Source organism: Chionomys nivalis, chromosome 13 (genome assembly GCF_950005125.1).
Source record: "Chionomys nivalis chromosome 13, mChiNiv1.1, whole genome shotgun sequence".
In the NCBI taxonomy this organism is placed as follows: Eukaryota; Metazoa; Chordata; class Mammalia; order Rodentia; family Cricetidae; genus Chionomys; species Chionomys nivalis.
In genome coordinates this window covers 69,560,611-69,583,433 of record NC_080098.1, presented here as the reverse complement: position 1 = coordinate 69,583,433, position 22,823 = coordinate 69,560,611, and the positions used below count along the sequence as shown (strand labels likewise).

The following is a 22,823-nucleotide window of genomic DNA, read 5'->3' as shown; positions in this document are numbered from 1 at the left end:
AAATAACAAATCTGCTTATTTGGGTTAAATAATGCAACAGGAAGGGTCACTGGCGCCAAGGCGCAATAGTATACATCTGGAGTCCCAAGCACTAGGGAAGCTGAGATGGGAAGACAGTTTGAGCCCAGGAGTTTATGACCAGCCAGAGCAATATAATGAGATCCCTGCCTCAAAAATCAAATAAAAACCTAAAAATAATTCCTAAATAGAAACACATATTTCTTTTATGGAATAAACCCAGAGCCACAAATGACATCCATAGCACTTTCAAATCCTTACTCTGAGATAGGAGTTTGCTAAGTTGCTCAGACTGGCCTTGAACTTGTGACCGTCCTGCTGCAGCCTCCTAAGTAGCTGGGATTATAGGAACATATCACCAATTCCAGATATTCCATGTATTATCTTTTCTACAGAACACCAACAAAGTTACTAATTTATTTTATGTATACGTGTGGTGTGTGTGTGTGTGTGTGTGTGTATGTGTGTGTGTGTGTGTGTACCATGTGTGTGCAGAAGCCTAAGGAGGCCAGAAGAGGACATCCAATACCCTGGCCATGGAGTTACAAACAGTTGTGAGCCCCCCTGTGGGAGCTAGAACCAAACTCAGGTCTTCTGAAAAAGCAGTAAATGCTCTTAACTGATGAGCCATCTGTCTAGTACCACACCAGTCAAGTTATGAAGGATGGACAGATGGACGGACAGACAGACAGATGAATGGAATATATATACCTTGAGTGCTGAACAAGTGGTCACAGAAAAAGGAAAGAACAAGTCTTAAGAGTCAGATAGCTGTGTGGCAGCAGCATGAACAGAGAAGCAGGCCTGGGGCAGCACAGAGCTCTACCATGAGCCCACGGGACGCTAACATTTACAACAAACTGGGGCTATAGTTATGGGTGGCTGCTACAGCCCCTTCCTCCCTCATCCTGACCAGAGGATGCTAGTCCCCCAATGGTTGGCACACAGAGCCTTGTGGCACTCACTGAGCCAGCCAGCTTATGTGGATCCTGTCTAGATGCTATTCCAGGCACCTAGGCACCCCTACACCCAGGGCTGTGATGGTGGAAGACAGGACATATGAAGAGAATTTGATGAATGACTTGGTAGAAGACCACAGTCCTGCCCTGCTGGCCAGGAGCACCAAGCAAACAGACTCAACTATAGCATTTGCTGTTTTGATTTAATGATTCAAGTGAATGACCTTTTATTGTTCGGTAGTGAAACATGGGCTACTCCCAGATGAGTGTGGCTTTGTTTGTGTCATCTGGTGAGTATCCCTTTCTCAGGAAGGTCTGGTGGAACTGGCTTATGGAAACTCATCCAACAGGTCGCCCTTGGAAAACAAGATCCCTGCTAGAAAATGACCACAGAAATAGGAAGGGAGCTCTGAAAACATCGCTGCTGGAGCCAGAGATAGGAGTCTGGCACCTACGGGGACGTGACCCAGTGTGACAAGCCATCCTATAACCTCAATTTGGCTCAGAGTCATCCTGTAAGATTCCGTGAATGAGTTAGCCAGTCCTATTCTATTTGACAGGCAATTTGAGGCAAGGAGAGGACACCAGTGCTGTTTACAGCCAGGGCTAGCGAGGTACTCAGTGGTTAGGTGCACTGGCTGCTCTTGCAAGAGGACCTAGGTTCAGTTCCCAACACTCACACGGTGGCTCATCTGTAACTACAGTTCCGGGCGATCTGAGGCCCTCTCCTGAGATCTGCAGGCACCGGCATACACGGCATGAAAATACATACATGTGTAGGCAAAACACTCACATGCATACAAATTTTAAAGTAAACAAACCTGAACAGAACCCAGAATGGTCAGAGCCAGAGAAGAACCTCCCCTACCTGTCCACACTAGTGGATGCAGACGGCCATCAGTCACAACCCAACTGACCAGAAAGCGGGCACAGCTCTGTGCTGGGGCTGCAAAGGGCACAGCTGTACAGCTGCTTCACCAGCACCCTACCTCTGTGTTCTGAAACACACGAGTCCACGTTTCTGTCCCAGTGCTAATGACCAGAGTCCCAGGGTCTAAGCCCACTGTCAAGTTCCAACACTACTGCAGAGGAAACACACAGGCAGCACGGAGACCCAAATACTGCCGGGCAGCACAGAAGGTCGCCTTCCATTACCGTCTTCAGCTACTGAACAGCTCATTGGCCCTAACTCATTTCCATCGTATTTAAGCAGTTTCAGCAATGTCAGCTAAAAACAAACACTCTAAAATTCCCTAATTTATTTATTTATTTTTGGTTTTTTCAAGACAGGTTTTCTCTGTAGTTTTGGAACCTGGCCTCGATGTCACAGAGATCCACCTGTCTCTGCCTCCCGAGTGCTGGGATTAAGGACCTGTAGCACCACAGCCTGGCCAGAATTCCCTAATTCTTAAGTATTATTTTCTTGTCAGTTAAATGTAAAGCCATCCACTCGTGCCTACTTTATCACACTAACCTCATCAAGTACTTCAGAAGCCCTAAAAGCTACACCTAGGTACACTAATTTCACTTACGCTAATGAAAGCAACGTGCAGAAATGAAATGTATGTCCATGAATGTCATGACGATTTTTTATTTGATAGTAATTTTAGCATTTATCAGAGAACATCTGTTGATATTAACAGTCTAAACGCAGCGTTTTCCAGGCAACACTGACATTATCAGAGAAAAGCAATAAAAAGGCAGCGAATACATTCATCACAACGGTATCTGAGAAGCATAAATCTGAAAGTCCTTCTCGTCAGTTCGGATTGCTTCCTGACTTTCCATGCACCTGATTTCACACCATCTGTATGAGGGCAAGACAAACGCTGCTGAGGAAATTATAGTTCTTGGCTATCTGACTTTTATAAAATGCTCAGACTAATTTCTGTAAACATAAGATTTACTGCATGACCAGGAAAAACTGATACAGTTAGAAGTCCCTTTTTATTAAAGGGAGGCATGGTGACCAGTGTTTTCATACTGCGTGGATCACAGTTACCTTACTGACACCTGTTTCCCATTTACCTTCGTCTAGCCTGCCTGCTTTTAGGGACACACAAGCTCCACACCTGCTTGTGACACACAGGGCAGAAGCGAGAGCCCAGCGACAACCCTGAAGGCTCTGAGTTCCCTTTCTTGGGGGACAGCCACTACGTGACAGCATCAGACAGATGCCCTGAAACTGCAGGGGTAATGCCAACGTGAATGCCACCATGAATGCCAACAGGCAACGCAGACACTTCTATCAGCCTCTGGGGCCTTAGGAAATGTTGGCTAAAGTACAGTCACCTCTTTCTCCAAGGAAAACCAGCGATGCCTTTATTGCTCACTCTAGATAAAGTGGAGGGTGGGTGTCTGTGTGTGGTTATGTACACATGTGAGTGCTGGTGCTTGTGGAAGCCAGAAGAGGGCGTCAGATCCCTTGGCTGTGAGCTGCCCTGTGTGGAAACTAAACTCAGGTCCTCTATGAGATCAGTTTGTGCTCTTAACCATTGAGCCAGTCCCAAAGGACACTTTCTGGTTTCTAGTCTACTATGGTCACAAAAGCCATCGCTGAGAGCATTAAACAAAAGTGCTGTCTGACAACCACGAACGCTCAGCTTATCCTGTGACAGAAACACAAACACCAGCAAATACTTTCAAACAAAATGACATCTAAATGGGCACATCATCTCAGCAGCTGGGGGCCGGAGGCGGGTACAGAGTGGCTACTATCAACATCAGAATCCTCTCTCAAGGGTAATAACTGACTCATAATTTTAATATGCACAACAAAGAACAAACAACTAATTTGTTCTCATGTGAACAGCCGAGGCCACCATTAAAATCCTGCAGAGGACTGTTAAGACTCCCATTGACACCAGGCATAGTGGCTCATGCCTTTAATCCCAGAACTTGGAAGGCAAAGGCAGGCAAATCTCTGAGTTCCAGGCCAGTCTTGTCTACAAAGCAAGTTCCAGGTTAGCCAGGGCTACACAGAGAAACCCTGTCTAGAAAAGACTCCCATTGATGGCTGCCTTTCTTCTGGTGTCCTCAAGTCTCTGAGGTCACCAAGCATTTCAAAATGCTAACCCTAATGCTTCAATGCACATATTTAAGTTAGCATTTTATTTTCTTATGTGTATGAACATTTTGCCTACAGCACTCAGGAGGCAGTGGCAGGCAGATCTCCGTGAGTTCAAGGCCAGCCTAGTCTACAAACAGAGTTCCAGGACAGCCAGGACTATACAGAGAAACCCTGTCTCAAAATAAATAAATAATAAAAAAAAAAGGTAAGTAAACCATAGTAACTTTCAGCTGCATATGTGGCCATCTCTTTGGCCCAGCGAGAGACACATTCTACAAATCTCCAAACCACTGCTGGGGGCCCAAACACCACCACCACAGAGAACACGCCAACCACGAGCTAGACAATCACTGGACACCCTCACTCACTCTCCAGCTCCGGTAATCTTTCTAAGGCCACAGCTACAAAGGCAAATGAGAAGAATCAGCTAGAGAGCAGATGAAGCTCGCCCCTTGCCTTGCAAACACTGTTGTCCTGGCTGCTGGATTAGACCTTGTGAAAGCATCCGCTTCGGAAGGGAAAACGAGGACAACCCAGCTCAGGTGATTCCATCTCAGAAAACCAACACGCTGGCTGGCCACTAAGAAAGACATAGAACCTCCTCCAGGAACTCAGGCATACAGCTGCTCATAGAGCTTAGGCCCCACCTTTACCAGCAGGAAACCCCACATGGCTTCCACCTAGAAGGTGGCATGCCCAAAGGCACCAAAGACAGGTGCAGTGCCTAGCCACCACTGTTTACTTAGCCTGGACCCTGAGTGTGTTCCAACCTACAAGGGTGGCCTTAGACCTGCTGGCACTGGGGGAAGCTGCTTCCTGGGTTCTAAAACCGCACAGGCTGCACTTCTAAAACTTAAAATGTCTTCATTTTGAAAGCTTTCTGTTCACCCCACTCATTCATAACACATTTTCTCAATTTGGAACACACACCTACATTTCTAAGTGACATTTCTGTTCTCTCGAGACCCTGCAGGTGACAAATACCCAACAGTAAGTTTATGTCAGTTACAGCCTCTCCCTCCTTGTGTCTACATGGGCAGAAAAGTAAAACTCCTTGGCAAATGCCAGCCCTGCCCTGCCTGAGTCCAAGCATTCTGAGCACGGCAGCTCCCCATCTTGAGAACAAAGTGCCTCAAAGTGTCAGACTTCCCACCCACAATGTCCCACAGAGCTGACATATACCACTAACGGCAGAGGCCACAGTAATGGACACCTACGGCTACTTCACCAACCTGTACCAGAGAATTCAAGAATTTTCACGTTTATAACCAGCAAGTAATTATTCCCATTTAAAATATCAAAAGAGTTCTCATTATATGGAACTAACCACATTTTAGAATAAAATCTCTTTGAGGAAATAAGATCAAATGTATTCTGCTGGCTAGTGATTACTATAACAAAACCTAAGAGAGCTCTAAGATTAGCGAACAGGTTTTTACCCAAGGCTAACTCACTGAAGACAGTTTGAAAATGTATAGCTCATTCTCCACAGCAGTAAATGAAACAAAGAATAAAGCTTGGGATACCATGTGACACACACCAATAAGCAAGCCACTTAAAAGCCGTAACATTTACTGTTTTGAGACAGAGACACCCATGTGGCCCAGGCTGGTCTTGATCCTTCTGCTTCCAGCTCTCAGCTACTGGGACTACAGGCTGCACCACTGTGCCTGCTGAAAGACTGCATGGGGCACGGGAGAGATGGTGCACAGTCAAGAGCACAGGCTGTTCCTGCAGAGGGCCCAGGTTTGAGTCTCAGCACCTACATGGCAGCTCACAACCATCTGTAACTCCTTTACTGGCCTCTGCAGACCAGAATGTATATACATGTGGTGCACAGACATACATGCAGCCAAAGCACTCATATATATAAAATAAAATAAATCTTTTTTAAGAAAAGATTTTACACAATAAAAAATGAAAAGACTATTTAAAGAACCAAATGAATGGCCGGGCTTAGATGTTACACACCTGTCACACCTGTAAAATCCTAGAATTTGGGTGTCAGGCACCTAAGGCAGAAGAATTAAAAGTCTGAGGCTAGCCTAATCTACCTGGTAAGCTCCTGCCTAAAAAAAATAAATAACAAAATGTTTGTTAAAAATTTAAACCTTGGGGGCTGGAGAGATGGCTCAGAGGTTAAGAGCATTGCCTGCTCTTCCAAAGGTCCTGAGTTCAATTCCCAGCAACCACATGGTGGCTCACAACCATTTGTAATGGAGTCTGGTGCCCTCTTCTGGCCTGTAGGCATACACAAAGACAGAATATTGTATACATAATAAATAAAATAAATATTTAAAAAAAACTTAAACCTTGAAAAATGGAGGCTAGGGAGATGTCTCAGAAGAGCACTTGCTTGGCAAACATTGCTGAGGGGGATGTGCGTGTGTATGTGCATGGTGTATGTGTGTGTAGTGCACCGTGTGGTGTGTCCATGAGCACACATGAAAAGTTAAAGCAAAGATTCCAATGTCTCTCTCTCCACCTAAGACAGAGTCTCTCACCAAACCTCAGAAGCAGAGCATGGCTGCTTATGCCTGTAACTCCAGCATTGTGGAACAGATAGACAGATGGATCCAAAGAACCCTCTGGCCCCAGCCAGCCTATCCCAAATGCCAGGCTTCCAGTTCAGTGAAAGATCCTGTCTCAAGCAATAAAGACAGACAGAAAGAGAAAGACATCGCTCCCTGTGTGGAAACCTTTGCCTGTGTGGTGTATGGGCGAGCTCACACCTACCCCTTCCCATACATGCAAAACACACACATGCCTTAGAAGAACAAATACAGTACAGACACACAGAGCTTTGAAGGACAGTTCTGCATACCCAGATTGCACACGAGGAAGACTGTATATACCAAACTTCTAGGTTAGGACCATGAGAACTTAGATTTAAGTTCACAGACCTTGCTGTCTGCGTAAAGAACAATAGAGTAACATACAGAAGCCCCTGATTTTGATTTCAGCCTAAAAAGAGAGAAGAAGCCACAACTGGAGGCACACATCCCAGTAGTCAGGAGGCAGAGGTAGGCAAATCTCAGTGAGTTCAAAGCCAGCCAGGGCTACCTAGTGAGACTCTGTCTTGAAACTAATAAACAAATAAGAAAGGGGGTTGTCTTAGTTAGGATTTTAATAGCTGTGAAGAAACACCATGACCACGGCAACTCTTATAAAGGAAAACATTTAATTGGGGAGGCTCGCTTTCATTTTCAGAGGCTCAGTTCATTATCATCATGACGGGAGCATGACGGTACAGGCACACACGGTGCTGGCACTGAGAGAGCTACATCTTACAAGCAACAGGAAGTCGAATGATACTGAGCAAAGCTTAAGCAAACACCTCAAAGTGATGCACTTCCTCCAGTATGGCCAAATACCTGACGAGAGGCAAGGGCCCGGTTCAGCTTGTATTCCCAGGGGATACAGTCCACCTTGGGAGGGAAGGCCTGGCAGCAGGAAGGTTTGCATCAGCATCAGGAAGCAGGGAGATGAAGGCTGGTACCCAGCTTACTTTTCCTTTTTTTAGTTTAGAACTACAGACCTTGGGGTGGTGCTGCCCACATCCAGGTCAGGTCTACCCTCCTCAATTCAAACTTTCATCACTCATCGAAACCCACAAAGGAGTGTTTCCAGGGTGATTCTAACTTTAGACAATGGGGGAAAGAGATGGCTGGGCTGAGCTGGTAAAGGCACCTGCCACCAAGCCTGATGACCTGAGTTCAGTCTCCAGGTCCCACAGTGAACAAAAGAATTGACCCCATGAGTCATCCTCTGACCTTCACGCATGTCCCATAGCATATGCATGCCCACCCCCCATACACACATATATCCCATAGCATATGCATGCCCACCCTTCATACACACACACATCCCATAGCATATGCATGCCCACCCCCCATACACACACACATCCCATAGCATATGCATGCCCACCCCCCATACACACACACATCCCATAGCATATGCATGCCCACCCCCCATACACACACACATCCCATAGCATATGCATGCCCACCCCCCATACACACATATATCCCATAGCATATGCATGCCCACCCTTCATACACACACACATCCCATAGCATATGTATGCCCACCCCCAACTCCAAGGGCCAACAGTTTAATCCTTCCCTTGTACCCACTTTCATTTCTCTTGCCCTTCTATTACTCCACAGCACGTGTTTGCTCTCAGCTGTCTTTTTTTTTTTTAATTTCAGCCCAACCCAGTATCTATCTACTCCAAGTCTGTGCCCATGCAGTTGTATACAGCTGTATAAGACAAATCTTCACTTCGAAAGCTGCACCGTAATCTTTAATGACTCCAAATATCCCAGCATCAGCCACCTCTCCCTCGTTAGTTCATTACCTTAGACACCAAACGACTCTTCCTTCTGTTATCTCTAGACCTCCAATGCCTTTGCCGGCAGCCACACGACTCACCAAAAGAACAGACACCATCAGAAGAGAGTTGTGTCTGCTTAGGATGAATGTCCTCTCCTAACGCAATGACAAACTGGCCCTGGGCCCGCATGGCCACTCCAATCCCATCCCTCTTGCTAGCCTGGACCGGCTTTCACCACTGGCCCCGCCCCACTGGTAATTCTCATCTCGGTCTGCGTTCTGACCTCATAACTCTTACCTGATTTCTCCAACTGAACGACTGTCTCGTCCCTAATGTGCACACAGCAGGCTTAGTCCCCTCCTCTCTCCCATACCCTCCCCTTTGCAACTCTGCATGAGGTACCAATGACACCCTCCGCCATCTTACAGTTTACCAAAACCTTGGGTCATCCTTAATACCCCCTCACCCCACATCAAATTCATCTGCAAGTCTCTCTCTGTGTGTCTCTCTGTCTCTCTCTGCTTTCTGTTTCTCTCTCTCTCTCTCTCTCCCTCCCTCCCTCCCCCAATCACTCTCTCTCTCTCCCTCTCTCTCTCTGGTACTGGGATAGACCCCTGGACCTTGGCATGCCAGGCAAGCAGCTGCACTTCTTACAGCCCAGTTCTTCACAGAGGCCTGATTATCCCATCCTCACACTGATGGGAATCGCCCCGCCCATTTCTCTCCATTTTCACTGCCACCTCCACTCTCTGGGCTCTGGCTTAGACTAATCCGAGAGTCCAAACAGCTTCCCTGCTTCCACTTTTGCCCTCCTTCTATCGATCCTCAGCAGAGGAATTGGAGCAAATTTTCCTGGTGGTGGTGTTTGTTTGTTTGTTTGAAAGCCAAGTCTGTCTACTTGAAATCCTCTACCATTTGTACTTTGAGGAATAAAGTCCAAATGCCTCACCATGCCCACAAGGCCCTAGAGCCCTTTCTTCCTCTCTGTCCACTCTAGAACACTACCCTGTATGAGGAAATCCGTCCTCTTCTGGAATGTTCTTTCCATACATCCTCACATGTCCACCAGCCTCCACACGTTCTCTCCCCAGAGAGACTGTGATCTTAAAGACTGCCTTCCCTTCCTGGGCTGGTGATGGAGTTCAGTGGCAGAGCACACGCCCACCATGTTCAGGCTCCTAGGTTCAAACCTCAGCAGAGAAAGAAAGGCAATGCCTTGCCCTTTGCCCTTCATTCAGTACTGGCCTAGTTTCTCAGGGAGCCCTCTCTCCATGACCACATCCCCTACTCCTCTGTTCATCATCTAGTTCTCCACGGTGCTGGGTGGCCCGGAGCCTAGAGCCACGCCAGCCATGGAGACGGTGCTTAAAGTACACAGAGAATTAACGAGAGTTATTCATATGGTAAAAATCAAAGCTTGGAGGGTGGCTCGGTGCTCAGGAACCTGAGTTCAGTTCCCAGCACCCACATCATGTGACTCACAACCACCAGGGAACCTAATGGCTGTCTTAGGCCTCCTCTGGCTGCCCCATTCACCCGCACATACTCTACACAGATATACAAACATGCATAATTAAAATTAGTCTTTTTTAAAAATCAAACTGATTTAAAGATACTTCACAGAAAACGCTATCACTACACTAGGACCAAGTTAGACTTGTGGAGAAAGACTGTAACAGCAAAAGGAGGGTCGTTCCGAGGGAGCATCTACAGTCATATCCTCTTATTACAATGTCACACTGTTGCTACAGTTCAAAATGGCCTGCCAGGTGTAGTGGCTCACACCCTGATCCCAGCACGGAGGAGACAGAGGCAGGCAGATCTCTATGACTTCCAGGAGTGGGCTATACAACAAGTCCAGGCCAGTCAAAACTATACAAGATCTTGTCTCGGGTGAGGCCCTGTTAGTGCCTGTTTGTTCTCAGATGAGACACCGAGGGAAAGCAGCTGCTGCATCCAGGAGCTGGCCTGGGACTGACTAGGCCTTCCACAGTGTTCTTTCTTGCCTTAGTGTATTCTTCTTTAAAGTTTTGTTGTTGTTGTTCTTGTTGCTGTTGCTATATTTATTTTTCAGTGTGTGTATAAGAGCATGTGCGTGTGTGCCTGTGTGTATGTGTGTGTGCGCACGCTATGGTGCAAGTATACAGGCCAGGGACTAACTTCAGGGAGTCATTTCTCTTCTTCCACCACGCTGAGTCCTGGGGACTGAACTCAGATCATCAGGGTTAGCAACAAGTGCCTTTACCCGCTGAGCCATCTCAACAGCCCACGTTTTGGTTGATTCTTGGAGTCAGAGACTCTCTCCATGGTCCGAGCTGACCTCACACTGCGGTCCTCCTGCCTCGGTGTCCACACCAGCTGTACATAACAGCAACGAAGCGACTCTGCAGCGGTCACGAATCAGGAAATGCAGCAGGCTCTATGATGCTATCCGCACAGACAGGCCTGAGGGCTCTGTGCCACACACTGAATGCCACTGCTTACTAGCTAATGCTTCTTTCTCCTTTAGCCCTGCCTCTTCCTTTGTCTAATCTCCCTAGAGGCGAGATCCATAAAGTGCTGAATCACAGACTTGCCCTTATTCTGACAATACCCAATCGCGGGCTAAGCTGCCTCCCCAGAACACTCCACGTCTGCTACTGCAAGCTGAATTCCACCACCAGGTCTTCAACGCTGTCTTCCGGAGACCTGCACACAGTGTGTCCCCTCCCTCTCTGCGATGAGAAATGGGGGCCCAGCATGATTACAGGTGTGTTCTGATTGTGTGTGGGCAGTGACAGCTGGTCATGGCACCACTGCCAGCCCAGGCCACTGCCCAGGCAGGAGTCAAAGGACCTGCTGGGGAGTTGATGCTGGCTCCCCTACCTAAAAACTGGAGGGAAAGGCCCAGGCAGCGAAACGTCACGGAGTGTAATGGCACGGTTAATCCCACATGCCCTGCACAGTTTCCCTCCCGCCCAGCTAGGGGCGGAGCCTGAGGCAGCACCACGCTAGCACCTCAAGTCACAGGTTCAAGCCCGATAAATTAGCCCAGGCTTAGAGAAGTCAAGCCGTACACATGTAAGGATTTTAATAAGCTTGGGAAAGGCTACCTGGAGCTATGTACAGCTTACCGTACCAGTGAGGCGCCCTGCCACCAGCCACAGAACACTGAGACCCTGACAAGCGCTGTGGAGCACACGAGGCGGCAGGAGCAAGCAGTCAGCTTGGTCCAGGTTTTCTCAGGAACTGGGGACTTACAGCAAATGGCTGGCAGCCAGATGACAGACGAACAGAACAGGGCAGGCAACTCCGCAGAGCCAATGGCATTTACCAGGAAGACGTGCCAAGGGTTCCTTCGGTGGGAATCTGGGGCTTGCACACCCTTGCAGAAACCGGCAAACACTGTAATCAGTGTCTTCCCTGTAATCGATGCCTGTTTGTACTCAGAAGCATGGAGAGCAAAGCAAACATGGGCTCTGACTGCTAGATGCCAACACCTAACATAAATAAAAACAAGAAATCTGTCCAAAGGATTACTGAAGTAACTGAGCAAACACGAGCTAGTCAAAAGCATTGACCGTACACGAACGCAGTGGAGGAGTCATGAAAGCTAAGTCATGGGAGATGACTCTCTGAACAGGGTGCGGCCCAAATGGAGCAGTTACCTGGGAAGGCTGAGTCTCCCCGGGGAGGTCAGATTTTGAGAAAATGTTCAAGGGCTGGATAGCAGGCTGGGAGCTGGCCGGGAAGGGGAAGAGGTGCAGCACAGGAGAGGGTTTAGAGACAAAACACAACTATGAGCTGTTGATTTTTTTAAGTGCCCTGAAAAAGTAGAGAAACCAAGCAGATTGTGCCTCTCACCTGGCCTCCTGCATACACCCTTCTAGTACACAGAAAAACACTCATGTCCTCATTTAGAGTTACTCAGAAAAAGATGATCTTACCCAACCCCAAATCAAAGCTACAGTGGCTTCAGAATCTGATATTCAATCATTCTCATTCTCCGGGGGATGGGGGGCAAAGTCATGAACTGGAGTCAGGCTGGAACTCACCATGTAGTCCAGTCTAACCCTGAACTCACAATCCTGTCTCAGTTTCTCCAATGCTAGGATTCCAGGTCTACACCACGCAGAGCTGATTTCTAAGCAACAGAAAACCAACCCCTCTCCCAGAGCTCGGACTGCGTGAGTCAGCAGGACAATCTCGTCAATGAATTCATGAGGAAGAGAGGGTGGGTCCAAGCGCACATGGCACCAGACAAGCAGTAGTCACAGAAACATAACAGGGCAACTGACAAAAACCGAGCCGGGCACATCAGGAATTACCTGATTAAAATTTTTGAAGGTGAACTCTTTGTAGATGGCATCTCTGTTGCTTAATTCCGACCATCCTGCCGCCTTCAGGCCAGGAATAAGTTCACTCCTCTCCTCTGCTGTCAGCCATTGCGCATTTGAAGACTAGGAAGAAAACACAATTCCTGTCTGAAAGGGTCGGCATTTATTTAAACTCTTTTCAAAAACTTATACCTTGCCGGGCGGTGGTGGCACACACCTTTAATCCCAGCACTCGGGAGGCAGAGGCAGGCAGATCTCTGTGAGTTCGAGGCCAGCCTTGTCTACAAGAGCTAGTTCCAGGACAGGAACCAAAAGCTACGGAGAAACCCTGTCTCCAAAAATCCAAAAAAAAAAAAAAAAAAAAAAAAACTTATACCTCTTATGAAGCAATACAGAAAAAAAAAGTCTCAAAGATAACAAATTCTAGTCATCTCTCATTCGTTTATTCTCAAAGACAGGCAAACTCTGTGTGGGCTGTCCAAAAGGATGGCTGGGGTTCTGTTCCTGCTCCTGAGTGCCTGCCTCAGACTCCACAGTTCTGTGCCTGCTCCTGAGTGCCTGCCTCAGACTCCACAGTTCAGCAGCTCTGGGGTGTACGGCTACGAGTAAGATTGCTACTGCCACCAGCCTTCTTAGACACATCAGAAGTCCAGTATGTGCAACCGAGGCAGAACCAACTCTCCAGAGAGGCTGCTGAAAGGATCAGGCCAGGAACTCAGGGCTCTAACCCTGTTCTGCCACTCTTTGGATAGACTTCAGCATCTCCTGCCTCTGCAGCTCACTCAAGTGGGTTAAACTACTTAAGTTTTTTGTTTTTTTGGTTGGTTTTGGTTGTTTGTTTGTTTGTTTTTCAAGACATGGTTTTTCTGTAGCTTTGGAACCTGTCCTGGAACTAGCTCTTATAGACCAGACTGACCTCGAACTCACAGAAATCCGCCTGCCTCTGCCTCCAGAGTGCTGGGACTAAAGGCGTGTGCCACCACCACCTGGCTGTCTACTCCCTTTTGTATAGAATGAAAACCCCACTACAGAGCGGAGACCAAGTGTGCATTCCCATGGAATTTTGTACAACCCCCTCTGGGGATTCACAGCCCCCTACCACAGGCAAAAAGTCCTTGCCTTGAAAACAAGAGCACCAATGAAACGCACTCCATGTGTCACGGGACCACTGGGAACATCTGGAGCTCCTGCCTGCACTGTCCACCTCATTTCTGCTCCCCAGGGACAGTCACAACTCAGCCCTTGTGCCATTCACCCTGTGCCTTCCTTTGCTAGCTAAAACACCAAACACTATGAACACATTGCTATAAACTATGAACACAGCTTCTCATTCCAGCTTAAGCACCTACAGCCACCTCATGCCTCACCTTCTAGCGGGGTGACTGTAGGCTCTGGTGAGACCTTCTCAGCAAGACTCTCCCCCAAAATACTGAACTAATGTCAAAGGCGCTGGGGGAGGGGTGGAGCTGCAAGCTCCAGACTCTGTACATGAAGCTGCACCTCATACCTACTTCCAGAATCCTCAAACTTTTTATCACAGACATCCAGACAGTTAAGAAAGCATAAGCTCTGGGTGGAGGTGGCGCACACCTTTAATCACAGCACTTGGTGGGCAGAGGTAGGTGGATCTCTGTGAGTTTGAGGCCAACCTAGTCTAGAGAGTGAGTTCTAGGACAGCCAGGGATACATAGAGAAACCTTGTCTCAGGGAAAAAGAGAGAGAGAAGGAAGCAGAGGTAGGCAGATCTTTGAGGTCAGCCTGGTCTACAGAGTGAGTTCCAGGACAGCCAGGATTACTCAGAGAAACTCTGTCTCAAAAAGAAAGGGGGGGGGAACTAAGTAATTCAAAATAAGTATTTAATGCTAAGAATTAATAGCTGGGGAGGGGGTGCTGGAGAGATGGCTCAGTGGTTAAGAACACTAACTGCTCTTCCAGAGGACCCAGGTTCAACTCCCAGCAACCACAGCAGCTCACAACTATAACTCCAGTTTTGTGTTTGAGGACCTGAAACTTCCCATGGCAAAACAATGAGGCACACAAAATACAAATCAAGAATAGCCAGGCATGTATTTATTCCCAGCACTCGTGAGAGAAGCAGGTGGATCTCTACGTTCGAGGCCAGCCTGGTCTACAGAGTGAGTTCCAGGACTGGGGGATAAATAGCTCTGAAATGTTTACTCTTTTGGCTTTTAGGGGGGCCCGCCACCCATCTCCCAATAAATCACACATGGAGGTTTAATCTTAGTTATGAATGTCCAGCCTTAGCTTGGCTTGTTTCTAGACAGCTTTTCTTAACTTATGTTATTCCGATTACTTTTTGCCTCTGGGCTTTTATCTTTCTCTATTTCTGTATACCTTTCTTTAATTCTTTCTTCATGACCTGATTGTGCAGATGGGTGGCTTGGCCCCCGGTGTCCTCCTCTCCTTGTCCTCCTTTTATTTATTATCTCTGTCTGACAGCCCCGTCTGTCCTTGCTTCTGCCTCACTGTTGGCTGTTCGTCTCTTTATCGGGACCATCAGGTGTTTTAGACAGGTAGAGTAACACAGCCTCACAGAGTTAAACAAATGCAGCGCAAACAAAAGTCACACACCTGAAAACAATATTGCCCAACATCTCTCTCTCTCTCTCTCTCTCTCTCTCTCTCTCTCTCTCTCTCTCTCTCTCTGAGTGACATAAGTTCTCACTAGCCCAGACTGACTGTGAGCTCATGGCAATTGTCCTGCCTCAGCCCCTCAGTGCTGGAATTACAGATATATACTGCCAAATTCACTGAGTTCTGAAATTTTTCACACAAAGGTCTGCTGCAGGATAATCTTCCTGTATGCTGTGAATATGATGCTCTCATTGGTTGATAATAAAAGCTAAATTGGCCCATAGCCAGGCAGAATACAGTTAGTCAGGAAAGCCAAACAGAGAGACAGAGAGAAGAGTGGAGTCAGGGGAGAGATGCAAGCTAGCGGCCAAAGAAACAAGAAGCCAGCAAACTGGTAAAAAGCCATGGCCATGTGGTAATGCATAGATGAATAGAAATGGGTTAACTTATATGTAAGAGCTAGTTAGTAATAAGCCTGAGCTATAGATCAAACTGTTTGTAATTAGTATTACACCTCTGAATGGTTATTTAAAAGCAACTGCAGGGCAGAGAAACCTCCATTCACAAAGGAACTACAGGAAACATGCCAAACTGTCAAACACCTCTGTTTGCTTTTCACAGGGACTTGTCGGCAAGGAGAACTATGAAATACACTATGGACGAGGCCCTTGTCATCCAGCAGCTGTAGAAGGTGCTGTTTTTCTCTGGTGCTGGGCTCTCCACAACCCTAAGGAGATCAAAAGCATGCAGGCTGGCTCATAAAGATGTCCACCCAGCAACAGAGATTGCAGTCAGTGTTGTTGTTTTGTTTTTGTTGTTGTTGTTGTTGTTTTGGAGGGTTTTTTGTTTGTTTTTTTTACTCTTTGTTCTTTGAGTGACTTTACTATTTGGGACCCACCACCCAGCTCTCAAATAATCACACTGAGACTTTTTCCTACTTATGAATGGCCAGCCTTAACTTGGCTTATTTCTAGCTACTTTTTCTTAACTTAAATTATCCCATATACATTTTGCCTCTGGGCTTTTACATTTTCCTATTTCTGTATATCTTTTCTTTCCTTCTTATTCTGTGGCTGGCTGTGTGGCTGGCCCCTGGCATCTTCCTCTCCTCCTTTTCTCAGTCCACCCCCTTTCTTCTTTTTCTCCTTGTATTTATTCTGCCTGGCAGCCCCACCTATCCATCTCCTATCAAGCTATTGGCCATTCAGTTCTTAGACCAATCAGATATATTTTGGCAGGCAAAGTAACACAGCCTCATAAACAAATGTAACATAAAAGAATGCAACACATCTTTGCACCATTAAATAAATACTATAAATGAATACATAAACACATCATGAATTAATACTCCACAAGTCAGGACTGTGAAATGGAGCTAATTCAACTACATAACACTAATGGCCCCCAAAAGACATACCCTCAGCAGAACCCTTTTGTTGGGGGGGGGTAATATGGTTTATTTTTATTTTTATTTATTTATTTATTTTTATTCTTTTTAAATTAAAATTTCCACCTGCTCCCCATTTCCCATTTCCCTCCCCCTCCTCCCACATATTGCCCCCTCCCTCCACTCCCCTCCCCCATCCCCACTCTTTTTCTCCTCCCCCCACTCCATTCCCCCTCCCTCTCGATACTGAAGAGCAGTCCAAATTCCCTGCCCTGCGGGAAGACCAAGGTCCTCCCACTTCTATCTAGGTCCAGGAAGGTGAGCATCCAAACAGGCTAAGCTCCCACAAAGCCAGTTCATATATTAGGATCGAAACCTAGTGCCATTGTCCTTGGCTTCTCATCAGCCTTCATTGTCCGCCATGTTCAGAGAGTCCAGTTTCAACCCATGCTGGACTGGGACTGAATAAGCATGGTTAATTTTTTTTAAGATTTATTTACTATTTTTTTTTTCTTGAGACAGTGTTGGACAGGGTTTCTCTGTGTAATAGCCCTAGTTGTCCTGGAACTCACTTTGTAGAAAAGGCTGGCCTCAAACTCACAGAGATCTACCTGCCTCTGCCTCCCCAGTTCTGGGATTAAAGGTGTGATTTATTTACTTTTATTTTATGTGTTTTTCCTGTGTATGGGTATATACATACGTGTGTGTGTGTGTGTGTACATGCACTATGTGCATACATGTTACTGACGCCAGAAGAGGACATCAGATCTCTGGTACTGAAGTTACAGATGGTTGTGAGTCATCCTATGAAGCACTGGAGTAGAACCCAGGTCCTCTGCAAGAGCAGCAAGTGATCTAAACTGCGAGGTATCTTCCCAGCCCCCAGCACAGTCCCACAGTAACCAGGGAATGTTTTTCCTAAGTGTGGAGGAAAACGTGATGCAGCACAGGACCTGGGGAGGGTAAACGGTTACCTTTGTAACTTTGTACTGCTGTCTGCTACAGTTGGCCAGTCTGGGTTCTCGGGATCTTGGGTCTATCTATACCAGGGATATTACAGTATCAAAATGCCAAGATCTTCTTTGCTTATTTTGGTTTTGAAAGACTTAAAGAGATCTTTCCTTGTACACCTTAATCCCAGCACTGAGGAGGCAGAGGCAGGTGAATCTGTGTTTAAGACCAGCCTGATCTATGTCCCCATTGCCAGACTCAAAGAAAGACAGAGCAGTAAGGGAGGGAGGGAGGGCTGAAAGGAGGGGGAAAGACAGAGACCTTGAATGTGATGGTGCCCAACAGAGACTCTGGCTCGCTCTGTCCCAGACACCATGATTTCCTAAGATGAGCAGCTAGCTCTTTGGTAGGAGTATGCCTTGAGACACACCTAGGTGACAACGGTCAAAATGTGTAGAATTCTGTGTTAGAGACATTCCACAGCCGGGGTGGGCACATGCCTGTGACCTCAGCACTCGGGAGGCAGAAGCAGAAATGTGTAGAATTCTGTGTTAGAGACATTTCACAGCCGGGGTGGGCACATGCCTATGATCTCAGCACTCAGGAGGCAGAAACAGAAATGTGTAGAATTCTGTGTTAGAGACATTTCACAGCCGGGGTGGGCACATGCCTATGATCTCAGCACTAAGCAGAAATGTGTAGCAGCCTTTCTTTTGGGCCACCATCAGCTCCCAAATCACGACACAGAGACTTATTATTAGCTGAGAATGATCAGCTTTATCTTGTGCTTGTCCCACCAGCTCTTATAACTTATATTAACCCATTTCTCTTCATCTACGTTTTGCCTCGGGCTTTTTACCTTTCTTTCTCATTCTATATGTTCTACTTTCCTGCCTCCTCCATGTCTGGCTGGAGGCTGGCTGACTCCCAGCATCTTCCTCTTTTTCTCCCTTGCTCTCCTCTCTTTCTTCTCTTCTATTTATTCTCTCTGCCCGCCAGCCCGCATGTCCCTCTACTGCCTAGCTATTGGCCGTTCAATTTGTTAGGACAATCAGGTGCCTTAGGCAGATGAGGAGAAACAGCCACACATCTTTACATAACTAAGCAAATGCAGCATAAACAAATGCAACACACCTTTACATAGATAAAGTAATATTCCATGACACACGTGTATCCAGAGTTCAAGGTCAGCCTTAACTACATAAGACCTAGCTCATCAAAAACAAACAAAATGATCTAATCTACACGGGCAGCAGAAAAAGACAAGGTCTCCTGAGTAAATAGGAAGTGTGGGGACCATGGGAGAGGGCAAAAGGGGAGGGAGCAGGAGGGGAGCAGAGAAAAACATATAGCTCAATAAAAACAAAATAAAACAAAGAAAGGGATCAAGTAGGGAAGGGCACATAGGAGAATATGTTTAGTGTACCTGAACACACACATACACACTTGTATGAAAATTATTTTAAATAAATTACTAACTTTAAAAAAATTATGTTTACTAGCCAAATGCAATAACTAGTCCTGAATTACAGCAGAAAAAATTTCTAAGTCATTAGTCAAAAACAATGGACGTTATCAGCAGTAATTTTCTGACTTCAACAATTCTACTGTGCAATATAAGAAAAATTCTTTGTTTTAGGGAATTAATTATAGAAATTTTACAGGAATATAAATCATGTCTATGACTTATTCATAAAAAAAATTTCAACCGGGCTCTCATAAGCTCCTGAAAACGAAATGGTGAGCTTCATACTACATTCTCCACTAGATGGCGCTGGTGTTAAATCTTCCCCTCAACCCACTCTTCCTACAGCTCACCCCTCCATCCCCTCCCAGAGGATCTTGCTGCGCTCGCTCCTCCGTGCTCCCAGCACGCCCCGCTGGCTTCGCAGTAATCCTCCTGCCTCAGTCTCCCTAGGCGCAGGAATGGCAGGCCACAACGCACGGCCAAAATGCCAATTTTTGAAATAAGAAAACTAAAATGTCCTTTTTAGAAGTGGTGAGAAAAATCGATGTGCCGTTCAAGAACGTGGGGGTCGGGGGTGGGGGGTGGGGATTCACTAATCTTCCTAAAGCTCGCGACCAAGGCTGCCCAGCTCAGTGGCCACTTAGGGGAGCCTGCCGCCCGGTACCGCCCGCAGCGCACGGAACGGCCACAGCCCATCGGCTTCGCCACTAATCTTCACATTTAGAATTTTCTTTTCTACACGAGATTGTTTCCGGTGAGCAAGCTCATAAACTACCACTGAAGTTGCTCGGAGTGTTTTGTTTTGCTGCAGGTGCCACCCCGCAGCCGTGGCTGGCCTCGAACTCATGCGCGTCCTCCAGCCTCTGCCTGGCCGGGGCGCGGGCGAGCGTGCGCACGGCGCTCCGTCGAGGTGACGCGTGGGAGCCGCGGGGGTGCGCGCGCAGCCGCCCCCTCCCCGGCGCAGGCCCGTTCTCCCGCACTCACCATGGCCGCACGGCTCGCACCCCGGCCGCCCAGCGCCGCCAACCCCCGAAGGGCGCCGCGCGCTCGCACCGCCACCGCCATGGCCCCGGGCTGCCCGGCGCGCTGCCTGACGCGGCCCAAGCCCCGAAGGCCCCCGGAGCGGGGTGGCCGCCGCGCCCGCGGGTGCTGGCTGCAGCCTGAGCTCCCTCCGCCGGGCGAGCGGACGCTGGCGGGAGCGCCTCGCGGTCCGTGGTCCACCCCTCCGCGCTCGATGGCCTTGGCTTCTGCAGCGACTGTACCGCGCGCGCAGGTGCAGCAACCCGGAGCGACCCGAGACTGGGGGACCGGCTGAGACATATTGCCTCCCATGCTTTGAGACATGTTCTTTTATATGCCATATGTGTGTATATTAATCTTTATTATTCTTTCGCCATTTTTTTTCCCTTGGGATGTAATTGACAATAAAATTCACTCTTTAAAATGGTGTGTGGGGCCAGGGTTTTAACACTGTGGTAAGTTTTGATTAAAATGTTGCTGCGGATTTTAGTTCAGCGTGTATCCTTTTTGTTTGGTTTGGTTTGGGTTTTCTAGACAGGGTTTCTCTGTGTAGACCCGGGGTTTCCCTGTGTAGACCCGGCTGTCCTGGAACTCACTCTGCAGACCAGGCTGGCCTCAAACTCAGATCCGCCTGCCTCTGCCTCCTCAGTGCTGGTATTAAAGGAATGTGCCACCACCGGCTGGTCACCTTTTTCTTTTCTTTCTTTTTTTTTTAATATATTTATTTATTTATTATGTATACAATATTCTATCTGTGTGTACGCCTGAAGGCCAGAAAAGGGCACCAGACCTCATTACAGATGGTTGTGAGCCACCATGTGGTTGCCGGGAATTGAACTCAGGACCTTTGGAAGAGCAGGCAATGCTCTTAACCACTGAGCCATGTCTCCAGCCCTTTTTTTTTTTTTTTTTTTTTTTTTTTTTTTAACTAAGTGATTTTATTGTACTCCTTTCTTGAGACAGTTTCATGTAGCCTAGGTACAACGTTGTCGAGGGTGGCTTTGAACACCTACCTCCACCTTCCAAGAGCTGAGGATTACGGACAAGCCCAGGTCCGTTATTTTTTCTAAATTAACACATTAATATTATCAGTTTGCCAGGCTTGGTGCCAGAACTCTAGAGGCAGAGGCAGACAAATCGCTGGGAATTAGAAGCCAGCCTGGGCTACTTAGTAAGATGCTGTCTCAAAAAATGCATATTTTATTTTCATCAGTTTTAAGGAGAATTTGGCAAAAGGATATACGTACTAAACAGTTCATTTAAGACTTATTTCACAGGGCTGGAGAGATGACTCAGCAGTTAAGAGCACTGGTTACTCTTCCAGAGGTCCTGAGTTCAATTCCCAGCAACGAGATCTGGTGGTCTCTTCTGGCATGCACGCATATGTGCAGGCAGAACTATATACAAAATAAATCTTTATTGAAAAAAAAAAAGACCGATTTCACAATTGTTAGCGTCTTATATCCCAAATGGACTTAGAAAATATAAAACCTCAAAATAGCCTAAAATTTAGTCTTGACCCGCTTTTTGCCTGAATGACAAGGTGTAACAATCTGGAAAAGAAAAACTGGGGGTAGTCTGAGGGCGCCGGGCACTCTCGGGGTAGTCTGAGGGTGGCACTGACTTACAGCGCTCTGGGTAGTCTGAGGGCGGCACTGACTACAGCACTGGGGGTAGTCTGAGGGCGCTGTGCTGGTCCTGCAGAACTGACTTGAAGTAACTTGGGTGACAGTGTGCATTTCTTTAGGCTTATGCCTAAGGATGAGATGCCAGGGGTAGAATTAAAAGTCTTATTTCTGGCCAGGCGGCGCTGGCACACACCTAATTTAATCTCAGCACTTAAGAGGCAGAGGCAGGCAGATCTCGGTGAGTTTGAGGCCAGCCTGGTCTAAAAAGCAAGTTCCGGGACAGCCGGGACTGTTACACAGAGAAAAACTTAAATGTAGTGATATTTTATGTTTTAACAAACAAGGCTTGCCTGGAGATGGGGTACAAAGCTTGGCCACTAGCAGCCAGGCAGTGGTGGTGCACACCTTTAATTCCAGGAGACTGAGGCAGAGGGATCTCTGTTAGTTCAAGGCCACCCTGGGCTACACAAGATTGAATCTGTCTAAAAGAGAAACAGCTCACACAAAGGTGATCCCAGCACTTGGAATCCCACATCTTTACAGCACTGGGGAGGTGGAGACAGGAGGGATATGGCTGGGCAGAGGGGAATATAAGATGGGAGGAGACAGGAGCTCACTGCAGTCTGAGGTTTGGTGGAGACAGTTGCAGTCTGAAGATACAGTCTGACAGGACCGCCTCTTGGGTCTGAGCATTGGTAGAAGTAAAAGGTCTCTCTAGTGCTGGCTGCTCTGCTTCTGAGCCTTCAACTTTCACTCCCTAATATCTGACTCCAGGCTTTATTTATTAAGATCAACTAGAATTCGTGCTACTACAGAAAAAGAAACAAACTAATCTAAAAGTCTTGTTTCTAGTATTTTCACTGGATGCTTATGATCATGGAAGGTATTCTTGAAATTTGCATGTTAAAGTGAGGATCCCTGCAGGGCGTGTGGCACTCACCTGGAATCTCAGCATCGGGAGGACAGGCAGCGGGGTTTGAGGTTTGACACCAGCCTGGCCTACACATTGGAAGAGGAGGAGGGAGGGAGAAGCTGAGAACAGAAAATGAATTGGTAGCTGTGTGTTAACAAA

General features: G+C 47.2%; 1 protein-coding gene across 2 annotated transcripts in view; it reads right to left on the bottom strand.

The window, feature by feature from the left end:
* The window catches only part of Pcbd2 (pterin-4 alpha-carbinolamine dehydratase 2), a 51,327-nt gene extending 31,142 nt beyond the window's left edge, over nt 1-20,185 (bottom strand). Inside the window, exons 1-2 of one of the 2 annotated variants that reach the window (XM_057787910.1) lie at nt 20,088-20,185; nt 12,694-12,825 (exon numbers count right to left, since the gene is read on the bottom strand). In XM_057787910.1, the coding sequence (XP_057643893.1) occupies nt 12,694-12,825; nt 20,088-20,168 (213 nt within the window). In that variant the 5' untranslated portion in view covers nt 20,169-20,185. Of the gene's footprint in view, nt 1-12,693; nt 12,826-18,769; nt 18,811-20,087 lie in introns of those variants that run through there. The other variant, XM_057787911.1, reaches the window with a different exon arrangement.
* Nucleotides 20,186-22,823: the final 2,638 nt, after the last annotated feature.